We start from the raw sequence: 12388 nt of genomic DNA on the forward strand, positions 1-12388 counted from the left end.
GGGTCTGTTTAGCGATGATGTGAGTACTGCTGATGGGACGTTGGCTGATAATGCCTGTAACAATGAGATGCTGTGTGTAGGTGTTTCAATTTTTATGTAAATTCGTGTCTCAATTTTCCCGATGAGTTTTAAAGTGCCAGCTGGACTCATAAAGGTGCCGTTGCGTATTACAGCTGTGCTAGTACAACGTTATAAATGGTTCCTTTTTTTATACACAGCAAATTAAGACTGCGGACAAAAATCTATTAAGAGTGATTGCTTCGTAAAAAACAAGATATATACTTTTTCTCCTGGTTTCTTATTATGCAAAAGGATTATGTTAGATACCTGTGTGCAGTTGTTAATTTAAAGTCCACATTGTTGCAAGCAACCACAATACAGGGTTTACCTAGTCAATCCGGCATCGTCAAAGCTTTATCGGACGACGTAAAACCTCGATTGGGCACTGTCATTCCTAATCGGGCCTTGTGAAGTATGAATCGGGCATAGTACAGAATGAAAGCGGCCTACTGTTGAAGGTGTCAAATCGGTAGCTCCGGTGTGTTTGATCTATTAAGTTGTTTTAAAATATGTACTTGACATGTTGTTTAACTTAGTGCTTATTATTTTAAAATGTTAATCTAAATGAATCACCAAACAAATTACATTATTTAAACAATATAAAACCGCCTTGCATTATATGTGCTTAACTGAAAGATTTGTAATAAGGTGTTTATTTTTTATGCGTAGATTAACTTAAATAGGCAATATTCTTACAGATTTGTTGAACCACAAGCAAAAAAGCTCTTTTACAGCTCCAAAACAAACAAAAAATCCGGAGTAAGCCGCTTTTATTGTTGACTATGCCCGATTCATACTTCACAAGGCCCGAATAGAAATGACAGTGCCCAACTGAGGGTTTACGTCGCCCAAAAAAGTATTTACGGCAAACGATGACGCTTTAACGATTGGCCAGGTAAACCCTGTAATCGTAATCGGCCAAGGTGTGGGCAGATGTATGAGATGAGAATAATAATTTCCCATTAAATAGTGTTATTTACAATCATGTGCCGATTGTTCAAGATCCCAATGGACCATGCCTCCCTATGCTAGGGGTAATCAAATGCCCCACAAGTGATATAGGCAGGCCTTGACGGACAATAGTTGTTGTTTACCAAAGAAGAAGAAAAAGATTTAAAATCATGTAGATAAAAAAAAGCTGCTGTGCTCCCCACAACCAATGCCATTTTCACAGGCTCTATAATCCAAAAACAAACTCATGTGCGGTGGCTATAAGACCAGTGAACAAATTATTAGCGGTTCCATAGAGTTACAAAAAAAAAAAAAACAATAACGCTCAAAAAAGCAACAGGCGCCAATAAACGGCCATTTCACCCTTAAAGAAAATGCTGAAAATGTTCATGCCACTTTTCGCGCGAAACGAACACAATTTCTCTCACATCATTAGTTCTTCACGATGCGAACGTTTTAGGCAGCCTATAACGAGGGTCGCGTCCACTTCACCAAAACCATGGCAAGAAATATTGTACACAAACTGACTCACAATAAAAGAGAAGAAAGATAAAGATAGACAGTGCGGGAGAAAGAGAGAGGGAGAGAGAGAGGATGAAGGAGGGAGGAGTGAAAGATCCATCGATGTCGTATCTAACCACCATCATTTGTGGTTGATTTTGAAGATGTCTTAATGTCAGGGCCACTTTACCGCTTTCATCTCGGGAACTGAGAACTTGAGTTCTGTCTCGGAGCGTGCTCTCTCTCTCTCTCTCTCTCTCTCTCTCTCTCTCTCTCTCTCTCTCTACGTCCTTCTTTTGATGCGCAAGGATGCAATAACGCCCCAGGGATATCATCATGTTGAAAGAGACAGTTTACTGTAGCATATCTTCTTGTCTTGCTTTCTTGGCTGCTTTTTAGCATCTCTAATCAACGAATGATCCGTTCCCTGTGCAATACATTACAAATAGTACTGATTATGTTTGCGTATAACAAATAGTACTAGTCTAAGACACAACGACCACAACAGAAGCACACCAACAAAATATATCTGTTGGTCAAGAAAGATGTGTGTGTAATTTCGTTGATTCAAGATAAGTGCTCATTATTTTCGTTAGATGTCTCGTGAAGGAACCCAACCGAAACGGAAGTTTTTGTTCAGGTCGGGTAATTTCGAATTTCCGTAACGCGTCTAAAGTGTCCTTGTTGGAGCAGGACCAGAAAAGAAGCAGTCTGCCCGGAAGCGCATCACCTTAGAATTACCCGCCCCTACCCATTTCGGAAACTAACTACGATAAGATTTGTCATCTTAGTATACATGGTAAGGGGAAGTAGGAAGAAGAGCTCACCTGTTTTTTTATGTTTGGGGGACTGGAAGCTGTTTGTTTGTGGGCGCCATTTGTGTCGTCGTGCCTTCACGTGCATAAGGGTACTCCGAACGGCTCGATCCACACGGTTATCGTAAATCCGGCTCTAAGGACCAACAACTGAAAAAATGGCTTTCTCGCAGCTTAAGGGGCTATTTAAACGATTTTTTGTTTGTACTTTGTCTTTTTCCATGTTGGATGTGGCTACCTAATCGTGGTTGTTTCCGCTTCGTTTCCTAATCCTGGTGCGGCGCCACATTTGGTTGTCCCAATTTAACCAAACTTAAAGAAATTTCGAAATTCAAACAAAATAAAAACAAAGTAAACATATTAGATAGACTGTTTCCTTCTTCTGCCTCTCCTTGTTAGCCCCGTTAGCTCAGTAATACAAGACTAGTACACCTTTACCTGTGCTGGAAACATTGTTCTGTGAGCAAATTTCTATTTATTTTATATTTGTTTGCTTTCTATCTCCACCTAGAAACGAAAGAGAGATTGCTGATGAAAATCGGATAATGAGCCTAGAAATGATGGGGTTTAATGTGGATAATTCGCGATTGCATTATCCTTTAAGGCTTCTTGAGATTGCAATCGGGTTGCATGGGTCGGCAAACTTCTCTACTAAAGGGGAAATTGAAGGAAATTTAAAGGCTTCGGGCCAGTTCTATGACATACGCTTGAAATCTCTTACAGGGTTTACCAGTCCAATAAACAACTGTCCACTTGTTTATAACAATAGTCGTTTTGAATAGACACCGCTGTCTACCACTTGCTCACACGTCAGATGGTGTAAGCTACTCTGTCCAATTCAATAACACAATTTTCGCCTTCGATTGCACAACGGTCGGATTCGGCACGGTTTCTTGTGGTTGTTGTATAATTAACAAAATTAATGTTTTGATTTATTGAAATGTATGGTTTATACTGCATATTTCTTGAATAAAAGAAACGTGTTTGAAAATGTTTTGTTTTTGCAAAATTTGTCAAAACAAAATAAACAATGCCGGATCTGACAGTTGCTACTCGAAGGCGAAAATTGTGTTATTGAATTGGACAGAGTAGCTTCCCAGTCAGACAAATCGGACTTAATTTACCCCTATTTTACCGCTAAATTACTGGTAAGTTAAGAGTAATTTAATGGTAAATTAGCAGTCGTTAATTTACCCATTCGAGCAGTTTTGACAAATCCTATTCCTTCCTCTATTTTGTTTTTATTTTTTTCGGCTAAATTGTTAATAGATAACACGAAATTTATTATATTACAGTTTCATGGTTATATTCAATCATTTTCCTTAACTTTTACAAACGATTACAATGAATTTTTTATAGCAAACTCGACTTGAACAGCCGCTTCACCCGGAGAAGGTGGTGCACAAATAGCACTAATAAACACTATTTCTCGGCTGTTTTTTTACATTTTACAGTTTTAAACACACTGCCGACGTCTTTTTCCACTAAAATATCATTAAAACAATACTCTTTTTGTTCTAATTTATATCTTTTTACTGACAACAAACGACAACACTTCGTACCGCTAAATTGCTCTTAAATTACTGTTATGACAGACACAAAACTGCTCGAATGGGTAAATTAACAGAAGGCTGGGTTACACCATCTGATGTGTGAGCAAGTGGTAGACAGCGGTGTCTATTCAAAACGACTATTGTTTTAAACAAGTGGACAGTTGTTTATTATGCTGGTAAACCCTGTATATATGTAAGGCCTCAAATACACGAAGCGCTTTTCCGCGTCCGTAGAAACGTAGAAATGCTCACGGTGATGGGTATCTCTGCGGAGCTGTTATACGCGTTTCCGCACCCATAACGTAACAGTACATAAATTGTTATGCCATATCCAGCACGCTGCACTTAATTACGTTATTTTAGCTACTTTACCTATTTTACCTTTTTTATTTTCCTATGATGGTGGTACAATTGTTATCTCGCACGTCTTAAAAACATCCCCATTATTTGTTAAAACCCCATATGTAGAAATTATCTGGAGAATTTGCCAGAGTGCTAATCAAAATTAAAGAAATGTCTAATGTTAACCTATCGTGCTCAAGATTTCATATCTACTCCCAAAAAACATAACCCGAACACGAATAATTTCGGTCGTTATGCGAAATTTGACTCGTTAAAAGGGGTATTTGTTGAGCGTTTAGATTTTTCGTTATGTGAAAAACTATTACTAATCGTTATAAGGGGTACTCGTTATAAGGGTTTTGTATAGGTGGGCATGGCCGGGTAGGTTGTTACGTTAATAATAATAATAATAATATTAACAATAACAATAATAATAACAAGAATAACTCATTTTTTTAGTCCAAACGATTCAGCGCCAAATATTCACACAAAATCGGTGTGTAGCTGATATGTTGGGGATTTAATTGTTTTCTTCTAGCCTGGTCCAGTATACAGTGATCATTTGCCCGCATAAAAGAATTGTTTGTTAGGTTTTGCTTAAAACTATAATAAGTTATTCAATTTGATAGAACAAACTAAGACAAATTCAAATATTACGGCTATATCTGTCTGTCTGTAAGTCTGAAAACGTCAGATTTATTGATGGCCATTGTCAATAATTGTAAAATAAAGAGATAAAAATGGGTTATTTTTCAATCAAATTTAAAGTGTTGTAGATTCGTCATTTCTAATCTGATTTTGATGAATAAGTTATGAAAATATAATGTAACAAAATTTGTAAAATTTGGTTATTAGTGGGTGTCACTTGTAGTAACATATTTCAGGAGGGGTTCTTTCAACGTTAAAGTTTGTTGCACTAGGGCGGGTGGGTGATCACTGGCCAATGCATGCATCTTCTGGTATCCCGTAGAGCAGCAACCTGATTCCTTTGCTGTTTCTTCTTTTCATCAATGACGCGACGATGGTCCATCCGGCTGATAATCATCTACTGTACGCGGATGACGCGAACAATTTTCGTGTTATTCGGGGACCAGAAGACCACGCCCAAATGTAAACTTTCTTACATGATTTCCTTTGTTGGTGCAACCGCAATGCTTTATCTCTTTGCATAGCTAAATGTGAAATTATGACTTTTAGCCGTTCTCGGTATGCGTCATTTTATGATTATGCGCTTGATGGACAGTCCTTGGTGCGAAAACAATGCGTTAAGGATCTAGGAGTATTGCTTGATACGAAACTATCATTTAAGGATCACCTGGATCACGTAATAGCCAGCAGCAGTAGAGTGCTAGGACTAGTTATCTATATGACTCGCAAGCATATAGCACGTTTGGAATCAATCCAGCGCAAAATTACGCAGACTAGATGTTTGCTACCCGGGTTACCCTGGGTTAGGCGAGCGAATACGGAAATCCAAGCTCTCGTTCATCGCGGGATTTCTCGACGGCCGTATTGACTCTCTGTCACTACTGGCCATCAACCTGTACGTTCGTGCCAGGCCGATTCGGACTCGGGCTATGTTGGCTCTCGTTGATCGTAGAACACAATTTGGCTCCTCTGACCCGTTCCTACTCATGTGCCGCGCTTTCAACGCTGTCAGCGACGCTTTTGGTTTTTGCTGTCTGAGTTTAATGATCGTGTTTCTGTTCAACTGATAATTTCAGTCCCATAGTGCGTATTTTTATGTTCGAAATTAATTCATCCATTGTAAAATATTGTTAAAATGGTTCGAGAGGGCATTACTGTTCATCGATTGATAAATAAAGATAAACATAAACATGTGGGACTGTTTTTTGATTGTGCAATTAGGTCCCAGGGCTATTGTTATTGTGTCTACTATTGTAGTTCGATGCTGGTTGTAGTTGAGTGGTCTCTGGTCAGTTGCTCCATCTCAATGGCATTTTGTGGGGTGATCAGTGTTCCATAGTGGTGCGGGTCCTGGTGGATTTGATAGGCGCATATAGCTACCGCTATTTCAATGCGGTCTATGGTGTTTCGTCCAGCGCACTATACAATTAGAAGTGTAAACAAGTTTCACGAAAGGCAAGTAATAGCGAGGAGGAAGAAGGGATTAGGAAAGCGAAGAGAGACAGGAACAGTAAGGACACCTCGGTTATCTCGTCCTAATAATATCAATGTATCCCCGTGCAAATTTACTGAATGTCAAATTTACAAATTTTGGGTCTGATATTGTTTTTTTCTTTTCTTGCAGTGTCTCATAACCCGTACAATTCGTCGGACATGCCGATGCCCTCGGCAAAGGAGCAAACACTGATGTGGCAGCAAAACTCGTACCTCGGCGACTCCGGCATCCATTCTGGTGCCGTTACCCAGGTGCCGTCGCTTAGCGGTAAGGATGACGACATGGAGGACGATCCGCTGATGTTCGACATGGACCAGGGTTTCTCGCAGAATTTTACGCAGGACCAGGTCGATGATATGAACCAGCAACTGAGTCAGACGCGCTCACAGCGCGTCCGAGCTGCGATGTTCCCGGAGACACTCGAGGAAGGCATCGAGATTCCGTCGACACAGTTCGACCCGCAGCAGCCCACCGCGGTGCAGCGGCTGGCCGAACCGTCCCAGATGCTGAAGCACGCGGTCGTCAACCTGATTAACTATCAGGACGATGCGGATCTGGCGACCAGAGCCATCCCCGAACTGATCAAGCTGCTAAACGACGAGGACCAGGTGGTGGTTTCGCAGGCCGCCATGATGGTGCACCAACTGTCCAAAAAGGAAGCGTCCCGGCATGCGATAATGAACAGTCCGCAGATGGTGGCCGCTCTCGTCCGCGCGCTCTCCAACTCGAACGATCTTGAGACAACCAAAGGTGCGGTCGGCACACTGCACAACTTGTCGCACCATCGCCAGGGTCTGCTCGCGATCTTCAAGTCGGGCGGAATACCGGCACTGGTAAAGCTGTTGTCTTCGCCAGTCGAGTCGGTGTTATTCTACGCAATCACCACGCTGCACAACCTGCTGCTGCACCAGGATGGCAGCAAGATGGCGGTCCGTCTGGCTGGCGGACTGCAGAAGATGGTTGCCCTGCTCCAGCGCAACAACGTCAAGTTTCTTGCCATCGTGACGGACTGTCTACAGATTCTGGCATACGGCAACCAAGAGAGCAAGCTGATCATACTCGCGTCGACAGGTCCGAGCGAATTGGTACGCATCATGCGCTCGTACGACTACGAGAAGCTGCTGTGGACGACGTCCCGCGTCCTGAAGGTGTTGTCGGTATGCTCGAGCAACAAACCGGCCATCGTGGAGGCAGGCGGCATGCAGGCACTCGCAATGCACCTGGGCAATCCGTCCCAGCGCCTGGTCCAAAACTGTCTCTGGACGCTGCGCAATCTATCCGACGCGGCCACTAAGGTCGACGGACTGGAGACGCTGCTGTCAGGGTTGGTGACTGTCCTCGGTTCGTCCGACGTCAACGTGGTCACCTGTGCCGCCGGTATCCTGTCGAACCTGACGTGTAACAATCAACGCAACAAGGTAACCGTTTGCCAGGTGGGCGGTGTCGAGGCACTCGTCGGCACGATCATCAACGCCGGCGACCGGGAAGAAATTACCGAGCCGGCCGTGTGTGCTCTGCGCCACTTGACTTCGCGTCATCCGGAGTCCGAGTCGGCACAGAACGTTGTACGCAACGGCTACGGGCTGCCGGTGATCGTAAAGCTGCTCAATCCCCCGTCCCGCTGGCCGCTCATTAAGGCGGTCATCGGGCTGATCCGCAATCTAGCCCTTTGTCCGGCGAATGCGGCACCATTGCGCGAACACGGAGCGATTCATCTGCTGGTGCGACTGCTCTTCAAGGCGTTCCAAGATACGCAACGGGTAAGAGAGAGATAGAGAGGCAAAATTGTATCATTGAAAACATTATTGTTAGCATTATTGTTCATCTTGTTTCACATCTTTTGTTCCAGCAACGCTCATCGGTTGCTTCGAATGGATCGCAGCCGCCGGGCGCGTACGCCGACGGTGTCCGCATGGAGGAGATCGTCGAGGGTACGGTCGGTGCACTTCACATTCTCGCCAAGGAGGAGTATAACCGACAGGTCATCCGCTCGCAGAACGTTATTCCGATCTTCGTCCAGTTGCTGTTCTACAACGACATCGAAAACATTCAGGTTCGTGTCTTGATAATTTCCTTGCCTTCTTCTAACTCCCCGCCATGAGCGCCATGACAGCAGGCGGCTTTGGAATGAATGCTATCAAGTGAAAGGGACGATTAGTGTGCTGTACAGTGGTGTAGAAGAAAATGAAAGGCATCATTCCTCATCTGATTGTGCAGACTGGCTGTGATTCTGCGCAGAAGCAAAAATTTTGAGTTTCCCCTCCATAAGCGTAAAAAAAATCACTAAAAGGCGTGGCTTTAGGATGGTATCCCCACGAACTACAACTTAGAGCTCTAAAGGATACTCCACCGCCCAGAAGATACAATATTTTGTATTTCTTCGTTTTTCCCGACATTATCTCTGTCCAGAATTTCTGATGTTCTTGTATGCTGGAACATTCCTAACTGCATTGTTTCCTGATATTATTCTTTAAAAAAAATAATTTTAGCGTGTGGCCGCTGGTGTACTTTGCGAGCTGGCTGTCGACAAGGAGGTGGCCGAAATGATCGAGGCTGAGGGAGCTACTGCACCGCTTACCGAGTTGCTCAACTCGGCAAATGAAGGTGTTGCCACATACGCCGCAGCCGTACTGTTCAAGATGAGCGAGGATAAGTCGATGGATTACAAGAAGCGCTTCTCCAGCGAGCTGACCACCTTGCCCGTGTTTCGCGACGACAGCATGTGGAACAACGGCGAACTCGGTATTGGACCGGACCTGCAGGTCAGTAGTTTGGGAGCACCCTGGTGTGGGAAGAGCGTTATGTGGGACGTGGATTCGTTCGTTTGCAAATGCGACTTTTTTCCTTTTTCGCAACGTTTTTCCGTGTTTGTATGTGTCTCTATCTTACAACGTTACTGATTAATAACACATATATGCTGTGAGGGGTAGGAAAGTGAGTTAGCGAGATACTCCGATCGCTCATTTTACTCGTATTTACTTTACCCATTTCATTACGACCAACCGCTTTGAACGTATATATGTGTGAGTAAGTCTTTCTTTCTCTCCTGGAAAGTTTATTCTCCTTACCTGACAGGTTTATAATAATAGTTTTTCATCGTACTATTGTACGAAATGTTCGAAAATGTTAGACTATTCTCTATGTCTCTCAACAACACAGAGGTTCCGCGACAAATATGCAAATGCACCTGCGGAATAACTTTAAGGTAACGCAAAACGCATTGATACCAGGGCTATGGGTGTGCCAAACTTAGTCGTATTAGTTTCTAATCTCAAAACTTCGACACTCCGGCTCAAAGATACATTTTTGTTTTTAGTTTTCATTCCCGTTGACTATCTGGAGTTTTAAAACAATAAAACGATTTGAATTTATTATGATTGTTATAAAAGGAAAAAAGCATGCGCAATCCAACGATTTTCGAGAGGCATTTATTGTTTAAATTTAATTTGAACATTGTTTTCTCCTCCGCCTCCGTTTCGTCCGTTTTTTCCTTGTTATTCTATACATATTAAAAACACTTTTTCTGTACTATAACTGCCTCTCGAAAGTCCGTTAACATATTATATGATTCGATCCAAAATTACATAACTCCGTCTTCTCTTTCGGATAGTTTGAGTCTAAAACAATTTTTATCAATATCCGTTATTTCTCTTTTTTCTCTTTTCCCTTCCACTGGTTTTCTCGTTTCTTTTCTTTTTTTCTCTCTTTTTTTCTCTCTCTCTCTCTCTCACACACACACGCGTGCGCTCTTTCTCTCTCTCTCTCTCTCTCTCTCTCTCTCTCTCTCTTTCATTCTTATTCAATATTACCCTGTTTTCTATTTATTTTTGTTTTATTTATTTTTACGTATTATGTTTTTGTGTGTGTTCTGGTCGATGGTTTAATATAAATATCTTCTGTTATTCATCTTTTAATAATTTCATTTTTGTGTTTTTTACTTTTGTTTCATGTACTTCTTCCTACTGCTCGGACTATATCGGGAATTTTTTACTGTGCCTGGAACATTTACTCACCTTCATTCGCGTGCACACTCAAATATATTTTTACATCATCATAATTATATCTTCATTTTACAAAACAATAATTAAAACGTCCTGAAAACGACATTTCCGGCTAATCGTGGATTGGATTGCGTTACGGCGAACCAACACCGGAAAACACATGTGCTCCCTTACAAACACACTCGCACTCTTGGCTGATTGGCTGCTGCTGTTATGCAAACCCGAAAACCTCGTCGTGGCTCTCAACAACATTGGCGCAATCTACAAAATCATCATCCGCACTGCTAATGTGCCCAATCTGTCCATCCCGATACATATTTATGCACATTTCACGCACATCATAACCGTATTTTATCTCATTGATCCGATGTCCGTGTATGCGTTGGTATGTACACTACTCTGGTGTTGTTGTATCCGTCAAATGCAAAATTCCCAAATCTCTCGTCATGCGGATTTGGTGGAATGGTAACTACGGTAATTGCCGGTTTACTGTCGTAGGACATCCTGTCCCCCGAGCAGGCATACGAAGGTCTATACGGACAAGGGCCGGCGAGCGTACACAGCTCGCACGGTGGCCGTGCGTTCCAGCAAGGTACGTAGTACATAATCCACATTTAACTATCTTGGTTCATTTAGCTATAGCATTTAAGTCAATCACAGAGCAGCAGCTTAACACGCATTTACTAATCATTTACTTTGTGGTCCAAAACGGCACAACTTACAATAATCGACCACTAGTAATAGGTGCATCCTCGCTGGCTTGGTTGTTGGGGGAGGTGAACTAATACTAATTTACTATGAGCTATTTTGTATACTAATTAATCTTAAAATATTGCCAAGAAGTGTGCTTGGTTGCTTGGTTTAACTGAATGTAATGTAACATAATCTTTACTTCTTTTCACTGTGCTGTGCCGTCTACATTGTTTACATTTTTATTCAGTGTGAAGATAACACGTATTTTTATTCGTGTCGCTACTCTAACACTACCTCAATGTATGTACAAAATTGCTATAGTACCCTAAAGTATTTTATATCTCTTAAGAACTTGCAAAATTAAATGGTTTATCCAGTGATTTAAGGCTGTTTTACATCTTCACATCTTACATCTGAAAATATATTGTTTATTGAATTTTAAGAAGTGAAATGCTTGGTTAATTTACTTAAAAAAGCAAGTAAATTACTATAGATTAACGTTTGCATTTAAAAAAAAGTACAAAAATTGTCGATTTTTCATGGATTTATCTTCACCCGTTCTGACGGAATGTTATTTGCACTTTCAATAATAGTCAACAGCCACAATTTGAAATATATTTTTGGCAAATACTAACCGTGATTTACAAAAAATTGAAGCAACATCGTTTTGAAACTTACGCGATAAAAGAACACCTTGCACGACAAGAATCTCTATAGGAAGCTGAAGATGAATTTCTAGAGTTAATAACTACATTGCTGCGTTCGCTTGGCCGGGAGGTCAATGCAACATACCAAATAATGAAATAGTACAAGAGAAACATAGAACATACATGACAGGAAGCGGGAATCGCGTCCACTGTTTTCGCAGCGGCAAGCAATGACGACGCAATTAAAAGTGAACATTTTAGGAGATGGGGCGGCTAAGTCTAGTGGTGACGCCCACGCCCTAGTCAGCAAACTGTTTCAACATCCCTCAGCAGTGTCCCATCGAGAATTTCTGGATCAACATCGTTTGCAAAAGATATATTCCAACAATTTTGTACCGAAAACTTAAGAGAAATTGATTAAAAAAAACTAAGTTAGATCTGAAAACCATGCCTATACGCATGTTTTCGCTCATCATGGCGATAATTCCGGATAAATAACGGCAGCTAGCAAGCTCGTAGATTTGTTTTTGCAAGTAAGCTTAAATTATTAACTTTCAAGGGAAGTTTATTAAAAGCAATTATCTGTCTTAATTTTTTTTCTTTAATCATAAAAAATACTTTTTTTTCTATGCACTCGTTAGTGATCTGAAAAGGTATTACTTTCAAATGTCTAATGTCATCT

At 41.6% G+C, this 12388-nt stretch overlaps 1 protein-coding gene across 11 annotated transcripts in view; it reads left to right on the forward strand.

Annotated features, from left to right (window-relative positions):
* The window catches only part of LOC120906148 (armadillo segment polarity protein), a 50311-nt gene that overhangs the window by 31430 nt on the left and 6493 nt on the right, over window positions 1-12388 (forward strand). For 8 of the 11 annotated variants that reach the window (XR_005740039.1, XR_005740040.1, XM_040317624.1 and 5 more), the window contains 4 exons: window positions 6495-8125; window positions 8215-8418; window positions 8855-9127; window positions 10865-10958. Coding sequence is in view for 7 of the 11 variants with exons in the window: in XM_040317624.1 (XP_040173558.1) it covers window positions 6495-8125; window positions 8215-8418; window positions 8855-9127; window positions 10865-10958 (2202 nt within the window). In the remaining 4 variants the exon portion in view is untranslated. The remainder of the gene's footprint in view (window positions 1-6494; window positions 8126-8214; window positions 8419-8854; window positions 9128-10864; window positions 10959-12388) is intronic. The other 3 variants (XR_005740041.1, XR_005740042.1, XM_040317628.1) reach the window with 1 other exon arrangement.

Source organism: Anopheles arabiensis, chromosome X, assembly GCF_016920715.1.
Source record: "Anopheles arabiensis isolate DONGOLA chromosome X, AaraD3, whole genome shotgun sequence".
Lineage (NCBI taxonomy): Eukaryota > Metazoa > Arthropoda > Insecta > Diptera > Culicidae > Anopheles > Anopheles arabiensis.